Source organism: Pyxicephalus adspersus, chromosome 8, assembly GCF_032062135.1.
Source record: "Pyxicephalus adspersus chromosome 8, UCB_Pads_2.0, whole genome shotgun sequence".
NCBI classification, from domain to species: Eukaryota; Metazoa; Chordata; class Amphibia; order Anura; family Pyxicephalidae; genus Pyxicephalus; species Pyxicephalus adspersus.
In genome coordinates, this window is record NC_092865.1 from 66799783 (window position 1) to 66818791 (window position 19009).

Sequence of the window (19009 nt, forward strand, 5' to 3'; positions counted from 1 at the left end):
TGCCACTTCCTCCTGATTGCCAAGTCTCAGGAGAGTTAGAGTGACAACTGGTCATGCCAATGCTGTGTTGCTCATTGTTGTCCTTGATTTAGTCATTGACATGGGGAAGCAAAGTAATGCCTCACCAAGAAGCGCATCAAAGAGTTACAGTGAAGAACAAGCCATAAAAGTCAATAAAGGGGTAAGTAATATCATATCCAGTGAGAAAGGCAATACTGGGGACTAGTCCTAAACATGGGGAGGATGAATAGCACAGAATCAGGTGCAAGAGACTACAGACCAAACACACATAAATAAAACACTGAAATCTGGTTGTCAGGGTTGTAACCTATACATGATGATAATGGACAACGTGAGACAGCACTTATTGGCCCACTGCTGTCATGTGGAGTTACTGCATGCGGAGGGAGATCGGCATTTTTTTTTTCATCCTACGTCACCAGATCTCGTGCCTGGGTTGGGTGACGTAAGAAGAACATTTCCAGGTCCTGTCACTTTCACCTATGCAACATCTCAAAAATCCGCCCCTACCTGTCCCCTGAGACCACCAAACTCCTTGTACATGCTCTTATCATCTCCCGTCTGGACTACTGTAACATCCTTCTCGCTGGTATTCCACTAACCCGACTCTCTCCTCTACAATCTATTATGAATGCCGCAGCCAGACTCATCCATCCTTCCCTCTGCTCCTCTTCTGCTGCATCTCTTTGTAGTTCTCTACATTGGCTTCCATTTCACCTTAGAATCAAATTTAAGCTCCTGTGCTTTGCCTTCAATTCCCTACAGAGTTATTGTCCCACTTACATTTCTGACATGGTAAAAAAAATACTCCCCCTGCCGCTCTCTCCGCTCCTCCAATGACCTACTAATGACTTCCTCACTCATAACCTCATCACACGCACGGATACAAGACTTCTCTAGAGCTGCTCCAACTCTCTGGAATGGTCTTCCTCATCCTATTCGGCTTGCTCCTACTTTCTGCTCATTTAAAAGAGCGCTCAAAACCCATTTTTTCAAACTTGCCTACCCGTCTTCTTCTGTTTTTTGAAACCACCACTACTTCCCAGCACTACATATCTCCCATCCTATTGTGTGTGAAATTCCCCCACCTACTAGATTGTAAGCTCTTCGGGGCAGGGTTCTCTCCTCCAGTATCACTGTCTGTATTAGTCTGTCATTTGCAATCCCTATTTAATGTACAGCGCTGCGTAATATGTTGGCGCTATATAAATCCTATTTATTATTATTAATAAGAAGAACCCGGAAGAAGAGACGAAGATGGTGGCGCCCGGAGGTCTGGCTCCGGGACGACGGGGGACCAGATGCAAGACACCCCTGGATGGATCGGACTATCGGATTGCCCTGTGGGATTGTGGTAAGTGTATTTATTTTTTTTTTTTGGGCAGTTTAGTTCCTCTTAAAGTATAAAGAGAGACAGATGGACTTGGTTATGAAAGAACAGACTGTACAAATCAAAGACAAGTAGGAGAAAAAGAAAGGTAGGTATATGCTAAAAAGGGGCATCAAAGAAAACCACCTACTTTGTCCTAAATCAGAAAAGCACACCTGAACCCAATGGAAGTTTTTTTGCGCTACATTACCATGTAAATAAGCCAATAATAACCAGTAAGTAAAGTCAGTGTATCCTGAGGAAAAATATATATATTTATATGTGGTATTGCCCTCAGAAACATATTAAATATGCAGTTGTTTTGAACAAAAGAAAATGTGGTTATGCAGAAAGTAAATATTGAGGAAAGGATGTTGGGCTGCACTGCCTACACAGGGAAATTGCAAATGACTAATTTTGGGAGTATTTATTCCCTTAGTGTAGGCTAGTAAAATGTATCTCTGCAGACTTGGCAACAGCTTCACGACTAAAGTTTATTTGACTAGTGTGCAAATTATACTGTGTCCTGAGCAGCTTTTCAATAAGCATCTGACAATGTGTCTCCACAATGATGAACAGCTTACAGACCCCTGTCATCGGATACAGCAGAGAGTGGTATGAAATGCTTGTGTAGTGCAGCAATCAAGAACTGTGGAGTCAGGTGGAAGCTATGTAAAGCTATGAGGTAAGCGCAGTCTTCAAATAGCTCCCAGAGTAACTTGAATCACCTCTCTATTATTAGTCGTCTCGGGCCAGAGAGATTTACAGCATGAAGAACTGGATCCAGCACAGCACTTTCCACAAGATATATATGCCTAAACAAGAATACTTGGGGTGTAACAATAGACAGCTCTAGAAACGGCTGATTTGTAAAGAAACAAAAGAAAAAAAATTGTTGTTTAAAATTAACAAACTTTTTTGGAAAATTTAAACTAGAATCTATAGCTATAGGCAACGATTTATCTTCCTTCGGGACTATTTTCTAATTGTGAGCCAAAAAATAAAATAATGTAGATATTGCGGCTTACTGTTCCTTTTGTTGCAATAGTTTTCACTTCAGGCTAAGAACATTTTCAGCAAGTGCAGAGAATATCTGTTGATCTTGCCAGAAATGCAGTATCCTTGTCACTTCCTGTGAGCCTAAAAGGCACTACTACTAAGAATCCCAGTAACCCACTATGAAATGCGGATTTACAAAAACAGGTAAGCTTGGATTCCATGCATGTTTGACAACCATCCTATATATAATAATTTATATGTTTTGCCAGCCAATGCATGTTTTGGTCAGTCATTCCTGACCCTGCATGGTTTGGCACAATCCTGTCACACCTTAGGTTATACGAAACAATAAATATAAAAAAAAAATTACTGGTTAACCAATAGGTGCTCTTTTATTGTTACTTTTTCTTTATAATGGATTTTGATTTTCCAATACGTTTTTGATCACTGCCATGCTGCAAAGGCCCATGTGCAGCTTCTTGGGCTGAACATCCACATTTTCCCCAAGTATTTTCTGACAGTATGCTGCATGAATCTTTACATCAATTAAGAAAAATTCCCTGTGCTGCACAAATCCAAAACAGATGAGATCCACCACAATGGTAGGTATAGTGCACTTCTCCTTGTTGCTCCTCTCCAAACATAGGTTGTTATTTTAAAGTTGAATTTTGATCTCATCAATCATTTAGAAGCCTTCTAAATGCTAATCGGTATAATGGTGCAGCAGAAGATAGCCAACATTTTACAAATTCTGCCAGAGGTATGTATAAATACAAATGTGCTTCCTGGTCATCCCCTGCATTATGGAATGAGGGGATGATCTTGCAGTGTCACCCAAAAAGGTGGCAGAAAGGAAGAGATATGACAGAGGATTTTAAATTGCTAAGCCAAGACGAAGAATTGTTTTATCAGAATTTTTATGTGCCACATCTCTGATTCTGCAGTATGGACAATGTGTTTGTAACACTACAAAAGTGATACAGAATAAAATGTTTTTTGGCAGAAAATTAGCAACAATAAAGACGTCCCCTATGTATAGATATTTTAGTCTGCATTGTCTTGATTCCATTACCTTAAGGTACTTCTAATTTGCTAGGCAATATCGACCCATATGTACTGTGGTGTTAGGAGTTGAAGAAGAAGGCTTTATGTTGTGTTGCATTGTCTAGCAGTGCAAAATGAAATGTCCAGCTCGGTGCCACCTTCCTCGACTTCCAACAAACCAGAGTGAAAAAAACAAATGGAATGGAAACAGTGGTGAAATGAGAGACAAGTGGAACAATGTAATTTTTAAGATCCCAAAATAGTTTTTTACTAAGAATATAATGTTCTCTACAAATTCTTAACTCAACATTTAAACAAGGTTTATATTTTGAAAGATAAAAAGTCTGAAATTCCTGAAAATCTGGTGGACTCCTCCCTAATTTTTCTGCCACTGGTGGGTTTGGGAGAAGTTTGGACCAGGGAAGTAATTCATTATAACATTTTAAAAATTTGCCTTTCTTTACAAGAAATGTTAAAGGTAAACTTTAGTCTGCAACTTAAAATACTCTCAAATCTGTGTAATGTCCCTGGGTACATTTTTCTAATTACCCTAACCCTGTACTGTGTAATACTTCTTTGTGGCCAGTCACTAATCACATGCAGGGGATGTGTCAGTGCAGGTAAGACAGGGACAAATGTCTATTGCTCCCACAGCATCCTACAGTTGTAAGCTGTTTCTGACTTCTCAGGTCCCTGGGAAGGAGAGAGTAATCATGCTAATCACTACCGTAGCTATAAGTGATTCTCGTGCACAGTGTGCAGGAAACCCTTTATAGCTCCATTTATCTGAAATCAGGACAACCCACTTACCTGTGTTAACACTAAACTGTGGGCAAACTTATTTGTTTCTTAACTTCCTCCCCTCATGCTAAAATGTCCCTCAAACAGCTTACTGCTAACTGCAGAGAGAACAATAAATTGCAAGCATACGACACTGTTTTATAAAGAAAGCAAAAAAAAAACTAAAAGGGAGGCCAAGAACAGCACAAATAGGGAGGATTGATCAGGATAAATTTTGATGTCCATCACACAAGACATCAGATGAGCTCAGAATTAATACTGACGTTTCTAATGCTTGTCCTGTGGAAATCACAGAGCATAACAATGGGACTTATAACTTCACCACAAGAGCAGACTTCAAGTGTATACCAAAGAAAGGTAAAGCTGGAGGGCAGCTTTACCTTCCAACAAGCAAAAAGCATATGCTAAAGAACAGAAATGAACTATGTAATGGAACACTAAATATCTCATTATAAATAGGTGTTTGTTAGATTTAAGTATGGAAGGAAATACAAGTAGCTAATAAGATTTAAACTGCAGTTATCCTTTTCTGAACGTCAAATTCTGTCTTTTTTTTTCAGCAGAATTAAAACTCAAACATATAAACTACACAAAAAAATCTCATGGTACAATGCTTTGGAAAAGCATATTGCCTTTTAGGACTGGCTGGCACCAATTGTCTACCACCAATAAAAAATATCATTTTTATTTCTGACTAGATAGCACAGACTTGCTGGCAACTCACTGATTTCCAATAATGACTAAATAACTGAAAGAACTGTAACATTTAAGTATTTTAAAAAGTTGAACTCTACATCTTTAATCTTGACTTCATTAAAGCACATTTGTAGAGGTTAATTACGGTTATCTTAACATACCCAACAGCCCTAACCAATTTGCAGCAGTATTCTAAGTATAAAGGGTCATGAAGACTTATAGAGGTCATTTTTGGTCATATACATTATTCTAAATGATAAACAAACATGTTAAAAAAAAAATAAAATAAAACACTAGCAGCAAATTTAGGTTAAAGGGTATATGATTACCCAATACTATATATATATATTCTATATCTAAAACAGCTTACCACATTAAACCATTGTCTGCCAGATAGGAGAAGAACAGCCTAAATGTTACTACTAAATGTACACCACAGCTCAAAAATCACTATAGTTATATCTTTCATGTGTACTTAAAGTTGACCAACTTACAAATTAATGAATATTGAGGGTGTTAGGTTAATATAATTGCCCTGCATACAGTTGCTGGCATCTGAAAATTGGGCCCAAGGCTGTAAAAACCCGCCAGCATTTACTATGTATTTCATAGCTCAGAACCAACAGATGGATGATGTAAGAAGAATTATATGGAAAAGAAAGTAAATTCTGACCTCTGCAGCCTGTGTCTCTTGATGCAGCAAAGTAAGACCTGTTAAATCTTCGAGAAAGGAATGCGAAGAGTTAAAAACTTTTGCCAAGAAGTGGAATCCTTCTTTTTCATATTGATCAATCACCTAGGAAAAAAAAAGTACCATTAATCATACACATTCAACATTTTACACATTGCTTACATATAGGTGAAGTTCAAAATCAACATACACCTTCATATACGAATAGACTCATTTAGCTAGATCAAATTTAAAAATTTGGTGTTTGGTTTACTATTTCTGGTATTCCTCAAGAGTCACCAGTGGGGAAAAAGTCATCTTATGGCTTATTTGAAAGGATTGCCAGGAGAAAGATTGTTTCTCTATAATGAACATGGCAGCATGGCTTAGGTGTGTAGTGTTGTATCTGACTAAACCACAAGACTAATGGAACACCCTCCTTTGGGGAGACAAGACCAAATAGAGATATTTGGGTATAATGCACAGCGCCACGTTTGGTGAAGACAAAACAAAGCATACCAGCACAAAGACCACCTAATAATTGCCAAGCCCTGTGGCGTAAGGGTGATTGGGTTTATTTTGCACCTTGCAGCCACTAATCAATAAACTCCTCTGCATACAAAAGTATTCTTGAGTCAAATGTTAGGCCATCTGAGTGACAGCTGAAGCTTGGCTGAATTTGAGTCATGCAACATGACCATGATCCCAAGCACAGCAGCAAATCTACAACAGAATGGCTGAAAAAGAAAATTGCAATAACTCAGTCAAAGCCCATACCTTAACCTGATTAAAATGTTGTGGCAACTGAAACAATGTTGTAAAAAGAGTGGGCCAAAATGTCTCCACATTGATGCAAGAAGCTAATAAATTCATACAGAAAACAAATAGATTATACATTACAATTGAGGTTAGTCTTAAATTTAGAACCTGTTAAGGATCAAATGGTTTATTACAGAATGTCCTAATACAAACATCTTGGAGCTCAAAAAGTCTTTACTTTCTTTTTCTCATTACTCTATGTACACAAAAAATCAGCAATATGAATACTGTAAAGAGTAAATGTTTATACAAGCAAAACATATAACATATAAAAGTGTTAGACTTCCATCCAATATAATTCCATCCACGACCACAGCAGACTTTGCATTGCATTGGAAACACTAAAGATTAAGAATTTAAAGCTATCATATGTTCAGTTCAAGGCACAAAGAGTGACAAATACATTGTCTAAATAATAATTTATATTTTTTTTTTTTTACTGGTGGTCCAGAGAGGATATTGGTATTGGTAAGAAGCTATATTTAGTTGTCAGACTACAGATTGTAGATTCTTTAAAGGTCTTGCACCGATTTTTTTTTCACAGAGAGATGCCAGCATGTTTTAGGTAGGGATGAAAATATAAATTTCTCACTTTAATTATGACATAAAATTTTAATTTTTGAAGTTAAAATTGAAAAGTCAAATCCAACAGTAAAGATTCCACCTAAGGAGATTTAGACTTTTGCAAGTTAAAGCAAACCCCCTAAACAGGTTATTAATATTTATATAACGCCAGCGCTGCGTATTATGTTGGCGCTATATAAATCCTGTTTATTAATAATAATAATAATAATAATAATAACACCAACATATTACACACCACTTTCACTAAGCACAGGGGATACTCGCAGGACCCTGTCAAAAAGGAGAACAAAGTTTTTTTTTTTTAAACTAATATTTGCAGGAGGAAAATGTTTCCCCATTCACCTACAGTGCTCCGTGATTGGCGGCGGAAAGGGAAATCCCGACGCCGCTTGAGCTGTCATCATGATTTTCCTTTCCTCGACCAATCATGGAGTGGAGCTCTGCTGATAGGTTCGCTTTCTTGATTGCTCCCGCAGCTCGAGCGGAGCTGTGACATGTGTTCTGCATCCAAGAACACATGCCACAGCTCTGCTAGGGCTGGGGGAGGAATCAAGAAAGGGGAGCTTTAGCATAGAAGAGCTCCGCTGATTTCAGTGAATGAGTAAGGGGTTTTATGTACCCCTGTACTCATTTCAAGGGTGGGGTGGCAGAGATCTGGGAGTCTCCTTATTAAAAGGGGGCTTCCAAATTCCAAAGTCCTGCTAAAAACGCTTTTAAAAGCCAACATTGTTTTCAATGGAAGCTTTCATAAAAAGCCTAAAAACGCTTTTAAAAGACTTCATTGAATTCAATCGGATTGTTTTCAAGCATTTTCCCGCATTTACCATGCGTTTTAATTTTTAAAACATTGCAAGGAACGTTATCTATAACGCTCAAAAACGTGCCTCAACAGATGTTAGCTAGGATAGCAGCCCTATACTCATCCCCTACGGCTCGTGTACGGGTCAATGGAGGCTTGTCAACTCCATTCCCTATTGTTAATGGCACTAGGCAAGGGTGTCCATTATCTTCTTTATTGTACGCTATAGTGATGGAACATCTCGCGGTAGCGCTGAGGTCAAACCCACATGTGCAAGGGATCCAGATTGGGAAATATAACTATAAACTGTCTTTATTTGCTGATGACCTATTAATGTATGCGTCATCCCCACAGACTACTATCCCTGCTATTTTGGAGGAATTCGAAAAATTTGGAGTTCTAAGTAACTTTAAAGTGAATTTTGATAAATCCGAAATACTTAATATTCCCTTAACTCTGCCCAGGTACAGTATATCTCAGGGATCATACTTCTTTTAGGCATTGCAATGAGAAACTTACCAGATGACCCGACTAAATTATTTAAATATAATTATGATCCACTGCTAAGTAAAGTAAAGATGGAATTAGCTAAATATGATCTGCTCCCTCTTTCATGGTTCGCCAGAATTAACACTCTCAAAATGGATATTTTGCCCAAAATGCTATAGTTCCTTCTTTGAAAGATTGGTTTACGGAACTAGAAAAGATACAGCATCTGGAAAGGCTTGTGGCTGAGGACGACAACAAGTGGGAACAATACAAGTTGGTATGGTCAGCCTGGGATTTGTTCAAGGAATCTACCCAATTTTCTTTGGCAATGATCTAAGTGAGAGTAATGGTGTAGTCCAAATTGTTTCGAGTAGGTGTGTAGTAATTTGATTAGATGTAGAGTAGTAGTAGAGTAGATGTGCGCAAGGCCAGTCGGGCGCCTCCCCCCTCCCCTCTTTCTTCCCCTCTCCCTTATCTGACCCCTGCTCCTCCCCTGGGCTACCCCGTTGATTGTTCCCTTCCCCTTCCCCTTCCCGTTAAACTATCTTTGCACAAGTGCCTTTTTGATATATTCTCCGGTATACCCGGGGACGAGACTGCTATTTGACTCATTGGATCCACATGTTTGGTCAGTCTCTCTACCTCAGTCCAGGGCGGTTTTATGCTATGTCTATTTTCTTATGTATTCCCTCTACCCCCTATTCTCCTGTACTAGTGGATGTATACTTATTCATCAGCACTGTTATATAATTATAAATATAATTATAATTACAATTGTAAAATGTCACTGTTATTATACCTATTGGTTGTAAATGTTGGGCTGGAGGTTCTGCTGGCCCTTCTTTTTTTTCTTTGTTTATATATGTGACATTCTCTTGATCTGTTTTGTAATAACTTGTGTAAACTTCAATAAAAACTGATTGAAACAAAAAAACGTGCCTCAATGAAACGTTCTGGTGTAGATTAGCCCATTGGAATTTCAAACATGGGCTTTTAAAGCCTCAGGTTAAGCGCTGGGGAAAACGTCCGTGTAGACTAAGCCTTACTTTCTTTTCTTCAGCATGAGCGGCTTCTGCAGCTGCTCAGTTTATACAGCAACTGCAGCTGTCAATTTTAACTAAAAAGAATTGCTGGCAAGTAAGTGTGAACTATAGAATGTTACAGAGACATAGTTAAAGTCTCAGGCAGCATGAAACTTGTATAGGGAACATTCCCTGTATTTTGCACACATGTATCCAGGCATGTTCATTCATTACTACAAAGAAAATGAGTATTCAAGACTTGATTAGTTGCACCAAAAATGGACCTGGTGTGCAAGGTACTAGAATGTGCCTTCTATGTATTACCAGAGCTTTATGTTGGTTTCATCCTCCATATTTATCTCTAAAAAGAATTATCCCAATTTTACTTTATTGAACAGTGTGGGTCACATTTGCCCATATCCAATCAAGGACCAAAAATAAAAAAAGTGGTCCCTTTCAATTGATCTGGTTGTTGAATCATTTTGTAATACGGGGCAATTAGTGAAACCCACCCTGTGTGTATTAAGCTTGAGATATTTATAGCTGTGCATTTACACCAAACATAAAGCCAACTTAGCCCAAAGAACTTCACAGAGCACAAGTGATTATAAATTGATATTGCTATGAGAACCATATTGGACTTAACTACAACCTTAATAGCATCTGTCAAACTGCTTTGCACCAATGAAACTAAATCTTACAATAGCTGGATATAAACAAGTCGTCACTATTTCCCACAGTACCTTCCAATCTGTCAGTGAATGAATGAAATCAGATTCCCAGTGCAACATGTACAGATGTTTTGGGAAAAGTTCAGAGGTGATTGATACATAGCCAAAATTCAGCAAAAGTCTACCATGTGCCAACTACATAGACTAAAATCAATAAACAAGCTTTTTTTTTATCAGCAAAGCATATCTAAACAGATTTTTGTCCCTCATAATTGATGTCATAATTGAAATTTTTGCAAAAATAAAACTTCTATTATTTTTATTGCTAGATAAGCTTTAACTGGTGGATATATATCAACCGGGTTTGCACAAGAATAAAGCAAATTCAATTTAAAAATGAATTTGTACTAAGCAGAGGGGGTGTAATTTTAATGAATGAGTGGAAATATTAAAAATTTACTTTACAAAGAATCCCAACCCAATTACGTGAACAAAATTAAAAAAAAAATTGATTGAAATCAGCAGAACATGGCTTTAAAATTCACTCAGCTTGGTAGACGAGATGAAGTTACGCTGACATAAATCATGTGTGAGCAAAAATCCTGCTTTGTACACTTTCCTTGCACAATATTAGATATTCTTTGTAGTTTTTCACTTGGATTTACATGCTCTACTCCTTTTTTGAATCAAACCTATTGTCCTTTAATCTCAGTGTGCTGGTATCTGTTCTTCCACTCACTCACTGTTTCATTACATAGTTGTGTTTGCAGTATGTACAAGAAACTAATGATCCCTTTTCAAAAGTAAAGGTCAACTGACAATCGCTCTGGCGATTTTCCTTCAACGCTTTTTTTTCTCCCTGAAAGTTGCGTGTATTTCTAGATAAAGCTGGCCATTGTTCAAACAAGAAATACATTATGATTTCTACCCGCTCTTGAAACAACAGGTCACAAGTTCTATCTCCATCTTGAAATAAGTTTTGTTTTAGCTGCAAGGAAATTAAAGCTTCTCTTTTCTCAATTTTACATTTACCAGTTGCAAACACTCACTAGTCATTAGCAAGGACACTACATTTTTACAAACAAAATTTAAATCTGTGTATGATTGCGGAAAAGTAGGTAGTACATGTACATAGAACCAAAGCCGGCTTTACAGGTGGGGAAACCCACTAAACCCAACTGCATATACTAACCGGCAGCACGGTGGCTCAGTGGTTAGCATTCTGGTCTTTGCAACGCAGGGTCCCAGGTTGGAATCTCAGCCGGGACACTGCATGGAGTTTGCAGGTTCTCCCCATGTCTGTGTGGGTTTCCTCCGGGTACTCCGGTTTCCTCCCACGTCCCAAAACCTTGCAGTAAGGGTAATTGGCTTCCGCTCAGAATTGACCTTAGACTACATTAATGACATATGACTATGGTAGGGACACTAGATTGTAAGCTCCTTTGAGGGACAGTTAGTGACACGACTATCGACTTTGTACAGCCCTGCGTAATATGATGGCGCTATATATGGGAATGTGCTGACCTATACTTGGAAGCTCTGGGAATTCTCTTTACTACCATTAGGGGAATAAATCAACAGGGAATGAGAAGGTGCGTACAGGAGCTGGGAATGTTGCAAGAGTAAACCTGTTGTTTTGTACTGCATGGACAAAATACTAGTTTGCTTTAAAGTAAAAACTGTAGTGTGTGGGTGTGTGACATTGAACCTGATTTATTATGCTCTCCAAAGTTGGAGAGGATACACTTTTGGTTTTAATAGTTTTTATTAAGATTTTTTCCAAACAAATTTTGTGAGAGGATACACTTTCATCAGTGAAGCTGGGTGATCCAGCAAACCTGGAACAGATGTCTTCAAGGTCATTTGCTATTTGCTAGCAACTTTTATGAATCCTGGACTCCCATCCATCTCCAGCTTTTGAGCGCTTTAATAAGTCAGGCACACTATGAGACACTGAAGAGCAAATGCTTCAGCAAACAGCTTCTGCTTCTTGGATCACTAGAGGTTTACTTATATGTATTTAGGAGGATTGAAAAGGAGAATGCATCTTTTATCCAGTGATCTGAGCAGCAGAAGCATGGAACCCTTCAAGAAAGAAATTTGGGGATCTCTCACTGATGATTTGTAACTTGCAGCAAGTAAATATGATACCAGAGAATTCTGACACTTCAGTATGACCCAGGGAAAGTCATTTACATACTGATAGGAGGCAAAACAGCAGTGAAATCTAGTTACTAGAACAGCATCCGATTATCCTCCAAGTTTGGCTCAGCAATATACGTGTTGGGTACTGTGTTATATTTCACATATGATGACATCTTGGGTCTGCAAGCTAGATAGGAAAACCCTGTGAGTTTGCCATGTCAACTCTAAACTGTGACTTAAGGGTTATACACTAAACCCAAAATTAGTAATGTTCTTCTCCCAAGCCCTCAAAATATGGGGTGTGGCAGTACCACTGCACTAGCTCTGGTCAATTATCCATTATTATACAGTTTTATCATTATTTTCTATACAATATAAGTATCCTATATCTTATATGAAGAAGCAAAAATTATAATTACTTAAAAATCTCAATATCTCATTATTTTTTAAATATATACAAATAAAAGCTTTTTTCATGCCAGACTTAGCCAAGTATAACAGTCATGTATAGGAACCCCATATAAATGATAAACTAAATTGGCAAATATTAGCTCTTCCTTCAAATAGTGTCCACAAAAATATATATATACTTAAAATAATAAAAAAGGCAAAATGTCCTCCTTTTATTTAACAAAATATTATTGGATGTATTGGTGTACTATGGAAAATCTAAGTACTTTACAAAAGTTTCTTCCTAAACATTTTGCATAATTTCCATTCACATATTAAATTTTTGACCACTTCTCCATGAAGAAGTCTTTCAGTTACATTTAAATTGTGGGTTTTCCTTCATGAACTGCCAATTTCAAGAGCCTACAACAAGCATTCCAATGCTATTTAAATCAAGGCTTTAATTAGGTCAGTCCATAACACTACATTTTTTCCTTTTGAGACATTTTGTGGCGTTTTTCAGATTATTATTTAGATGAAAGATGCATTCTTGCTTTAAATTCAAATTTTTAGACAGAGATCCTCATATTACCTTCACATCAGGCAGAATTCAAAGATGATTTGATGAATGCAGGCTGCCTAGACCATGAAGAAGTAAAATCACCCAAACCACAACATTTCCATCACCATGCTTTAAAGTTGGTATGGGGTCCTGCTGCCTTAGGTTTGGGCAAAATATTTCTACTGTTACAGTGGATGTACAACTCTATCTTTAATTCATTAGTTCATATTGGTCCAGAAGGCCTTGTCTTTTGCTATACTTTCAATGAAAAACTATAGTCTTACCCTAAAGCTCTTTTTCGATCAAGGTTTTTTGATCCTGGGACATCTCCCATGCCAACTTAACTGGTGCACTCTCTATTGAATTGGGGATAAATGCATAACTTGTTCTAAAAGTCACGAAAAATAACACAAATTTTTTTGGAGACATCTTTAGCATCAGGCAGCTTATTATAAATTTGCAAAGCTGGCCATTTCTTTACATATTATTAGCTATTTGAAATCTCCACCACTAGATTATTTTACATACAGTGTAGCAGACTTGGCTCAAAAATGTTGGTGCTCTTTTTAAATCCATTGCTAGGCATCCACAACTTTTTTTTTTTTTGAGGGCCTTAGGCTAGGTACACACGTCCAATGGTTCCCATACAATAATCGGTTCAGGGACGATAACCGACGAGAATCTGGTGTGTGTATAGCGCCCGTTGTCCGAATGACCGTCCTGGCAGATCCACGGACAATGGACGACGAACGATCCTAATGGAAGCGAAGGGGGAGCGCTTGCAACAGGGTGCTGCTCCGTCGTTCTCCCCCTTCCCTCTTCATAGAGCTAGAGCTGAACGGTGCTGTATGTACAGCACTCGTTCATGCATTGTGCAGTCATTAGTTGTTGGAAAGGATTGTGAAAGATCTTTTCCAACAACAATTATTGCACGTGTGTATGTAGCTTTAGAGAGTTATTTTAATCCTTTAACACCACACAGACCATGTGCAATGAGAGCAATGGACCCTCAAAATCTGAGGTTTACCTGTGGTTTCACCAGCATACTCTCTAAAGAGGTTTCCTATAATTGTAGTAATGTCTAATCTGGAATGCCTCAATACATAGAAGTGGTGGTAAATGAAGGAGTACATTTACTATTCACATATGAAAACCTTGAATTTTGTTATTTTGATTATGAGAATTAATACTTCATGTCAGTTTACATGCAATTTGCAATATCACCTTTATCTGTAGGCAATGTATAAATTAAGATCTAATGCTTGTGCAAGTATACTAAAGTTGATTGTAGACAAATTGCTGCACATAACACAACAACAGTGTTAAGTACTATGATTTTTTTTGATCTGAACAAAAACATTTTCAGGACAAGCTTTTGTGGGTCTTCCACCACCTCTTCTCCAGTCTAAACAGTACAAAAAAAAAAACAACAATTTCTGTGAGACCTTCTTACTTTTTTTTTTACATGATTATATGCTGGAAGCTTGTTGAAATGCTTATACTACAAACCTATTTCAGCTATTTTTATTTCTTTATTTTTTTCTTATATGCAAAGGATATACTTCACATAATGCATACTTTCATCCTACAGCCCACTCTACTTAAAAAGAGTTTCCATAACATTCTGGATGCTAAGCTGGTCCCAAATTGTTCTGAAATTTGCACATGAGTAGGTAAAATATACAATTAGTAAAATAAAAGTACACAAACCAGATGACAGGTATACCAAAATAACATACTTCTTGACATGCCCTTGACATTTTTGACTGAATTCTCAGCTTGTGAAGCAAGTCATCACCTCAGGCCCCAAAACCTAGATAAAATCAAAGGCTAGCTAGAACCAGTAGCACACTAAAATGTATAATTGCAGGATTATACTGTAATGTTAAATACCTCAGCATGATGGAATGATATGGGAGACATCAAAGCTATTCCTCTTGCTAATGTGTTGCATAGAACACCATACATATCTGAAAATTGCAGCATTCTAAAAATAGTTTGCCATTTTAAATATGCTGATGGATAAATGGAATAGCTTATCTGGAAAACCATTATAAAGAAATATCTAAAGTCAGGGATAATGTGAGTTTTTGCTGCTGTTCACTGCTTCGAACTGCAAAGATTACAATGCAAAGGGATAACTGGGGAAAATGAGTTGTTTCTTATAGATGTCTTTTTTTTCTTTATTAGCAAAATAAAACACAGGATCAGTTTTATGAGCTCATTAGTGAGATTTCCCTTATTTCCTGACCTATAGACTTGACAGGCTGTGAGAAGATACATTTCCAATGTGACTGAAATTACATCTTAGACAGGTGACCTGTGAGAATGTGTCCCCATTTCAAGATTTCCACTCCATTAATATCAGGATAATTAGAGAAGGAGAGAAATCAAGAATGCAGATAGCAAAAACAACCTGTGACCCTAACCCCACACCTCTCTAATAAATGCAAATTAAAAACTTTTTTCAGCATTTTAATGTTCGAGGCATGACTAGGCTGTGATACATATGAATCTGACATGTTGGATAAATGGAACTAAATATGTGTATGAAAATGTAAAAATATTGTCATTTCAGCATAATTGGCTTGGGGAGCAAAGCAATGGCTCAGACCTGTAAATGTTACCATGAAGGAAAGTGGCATAAAGCTGACCTAGTATTAAGAATAGCCTTTATGTTAATGGAACACAAGCTAATGCCAAAATAAAAGTAATACATTAGGGTATTTATTACCTCTGGAACACACTACAATTCTTCTAATTTTGCCTCTACTGACTTGCTCCAATATGAGAACCACTGTCTTTGTTTATTCTCCATCCAACACCACAATCCATGTACTACAAATATTGTATATTCTTGGCAGCGTGCACATGTTGACCTAAAGAAAGTGCCCTTCTGCTGCTGCTTTTTACTTTGTGAACTACCAGAAAGTAACTGCTAAGAGTTTACTTGGGGAGGACTGAGGAATCTATTTGCACCACCACACAAGCAGATATCACAAGGTTATGTCTACACAGGGTCACTTGACTGGTGCTAAAGAACTGCTTTTTCATAATAAAAATGTACATTTGTGTTATTTAGAAAAATAAACTTACTTCATATTGTGTTCCTTCAGAAATGTATTAATATAGAATTGTAAAGTAATAAATCTACTTAACCAGTATTTATATTGCACCAACATATTACGCAGCGCATAGTCCATAGTCATGTGACTAGCTGTCCATAGTCATGTCACTAGCTGTCCCGCAAAGGGGCCCACAATCTAATGTCCCTGCCATAGTCATATGTTAATGATTCTTTATGTATGGTAATGTATTTATGTATGTTAATCTTTCATACAGTCTAAGGTCAATTTTTTGGGAGAAAGACAATTACCTAACTGCATGTTTTTGGAAAGTGGGAGGAAACCGGGGTACCAAGAGGAAACCCCCACAAACACAGGGAGTTTGTCCTGGCCGAGATTTGAACCTTGGACCTAGAGCTGCAAAGGAGTGCTAACCACTGAGCCATCGTCCTGCCCATGGATAAAGCTTGAGGTCAGTCTTCTGTTTCAGAGATGTTGCCAAAATACAAGTAAAGAGTGTAATAGTTCAGGAAAATATTTTCTTATACAATTAGAGCCAGAGATCTTGTGGCATCAGTACTCATCAGTGCCTGAAGCCAACAACGTAATTACAATTTAGAGATTCTCTAAACGGTATTGCATTATACTTGTAAAATTCCTAAATTTTGAACACACTATGAGACCCTTTTGCTGTAGACCTGCTGCTTGGATCGCTAGATGTGTTCTTACAGGAGGAGAATGCATCTTTTGGGTGTCCCAGACACAACACTGGTATTCATTTAGTTATGGCTAACTTGTATTACATTATCTGATGCCCTGGGCTTATGGTGCATTAAGGTTTAAAAACTACCATTAGCCCAACAGTTGCCTTTAAAAACTCTAAAAAGTCTTGCCTGGGTGAATTTTTTTTATGTTACCAATATCAGTTATTACTACAAACATTCTAGCCAAAATTTTTTTTTAGGTCTGGATAGAATAGGGAAAGGCAGGGCTCTCATTTAGTTTCTATTGCTTTCTGGTCCTTGCTGGACAGGCTTTTCTCATGTCTCTAGAGAGAGGATATAAATTCTTGTCTTGGTGACAGCCAAGTTATTTCTCCTAATGAGCTCCTTAATTACTCCAGAAGCTGAGATCATGTACTAGGTTCCTTAGTAGATTGTGCATATGGAAAACAGAAACTTCAGCTAAATAATGTGTCCTGGAGTTAGGAGAAATTCCCCATAAGGCAGAACAGACAGCAACAAAATCTATCAACACTCTATCCAAACAGTAAAAAAAAGGTTGTAGTTACACCTCATATCAAAACTTGACTACTAATGTTTTTCACGTATATTTGTGACAGGTGAAACTCTATTATAGCTTTAAAAAGACACGCACATGCCACAGTTATTATAGCAGCATTTTGCTTTAGTACATAAACCACTGATATAGTCTTCTGCAGTCAATGCTGCAAATGTAAACACAAGTAGGCCAGCCAGACTTCTAAGTACTAAATAAATATCAGTGCGTAGCAAGATCCTGGCAGGACTTATACTTACACAGAAGGAGTGACCTTCCCATCCACACACACAGGGAAGGTTCCCATACACAAACAGGAAAGGGAGCAGAGGAAGGAAGCCGAGCCTGTTCTCTGTGAGCACAACATTGGACAAAGCAAATGGTTTCATTCAATACTGATGGGCAGGACCATACAAAAACAGCTTTCAAACCAAGGGCCAACTACTCTATGTACAAAATGATATCTTCAGGATGCAAACACCTTACATGGTAAAAACTGAACAGTCAGTGGCTAAAAGGGATTGTGCAATTCAGGAAAAACTCCATAATTGGAGAACTTCCCTTAAAGCAACAATAATAAGCTATATAGTAAAAATGGTTTTGGTACCTTTGTTTACATAATTTATAGAACTCTTTCTAAGTGAGAACTATCTGTAATTACACAGGCAAGTCAACTGTATATGATCACATAAACAAATAAAGATGTAATAAAAGGTACCATGCAGATATTGATACAAATCCCTGAAACATTTATAGTATACACTTTCTATATTTTATATTTTATATTATATTATTTGGTAATATTTAAAAGTTCCTTTGAAGGACACATATATCGGGAGCTTTCTATGTTAAGAACAGGTGGGAGCTTTATTTACTGGTAATACTCTTGCCAGTAATAAAATTGGTATTGTAAATTGTTATATTAATATTCATATAAATAGAGGACAGAAAAGATTGGGGTTTGTCAGCAAATATTCAAACATATATTTGGGTGTTACACAACGCTACAAAATATCCCACAATCGTGAGTAAAACAAACCAATTTTCGTATATTGCATTACAGCACTTTACAGTCTCAGTTCAATCCTTCTGGGAGGTAGTGCCTGATAACTATACAAGAACAACTACATTGTTTCTAAATATGTACGCAAACAATTCAATCGCAACGCATTTCGCCAAAAGACTTCCTCAGGGGATATACTGAGAGCGTTACATCATTGCCTTGGAGTTTAGGAAGTATAAAATCTAGATCTTCAGAAGAACACAATAATAAATATATTCTTAGGATAGCTTAGGTTGCGTACTGATAACAAGTGACGTGCAGGTTGTATTTGTTATTGTTATTCAGCAAATGTCATTATTTTGCTGCCCAACCATTTGAACCAATAATGTGTCCCTTGATCTCTGATGTTCAGAATCATGGTCCATAATAAGGATTGTGATATTGAATATTGGATTTCAGTGATTCTGCCGCCAGCAAAATGTTATCACTGAAAAAAACACCTGTTTAGCATGAATGATATAAAGTTAGGGGCTCCCACTAATATGTTTTGGCATGCTGCAAGCTACCTGTGTCTCAGATTG

At 37.4% G+C, this 19009-nt stretch overlaps 1 protein-coding gene across 1 annotated transcript in view; it reads right to left on the minus strand.

Moving 5' to 3' along the window:
- The window catches only part of ATG7 (autophagy related 7), a gene marked incomplete in the record, with an annotated part of 195049 nt that overhangs the window by 94341 nt on the left and 81699 nt on the right, over window positions 1–19009 (minus strand). Inside the window, 1 exon segment of the mRNA XM_072421005.1 lies at window positions 5604–5726. Coding sequence (XP_072277106.1) covers window positions 5604–5726 — 123 coding nt within the window.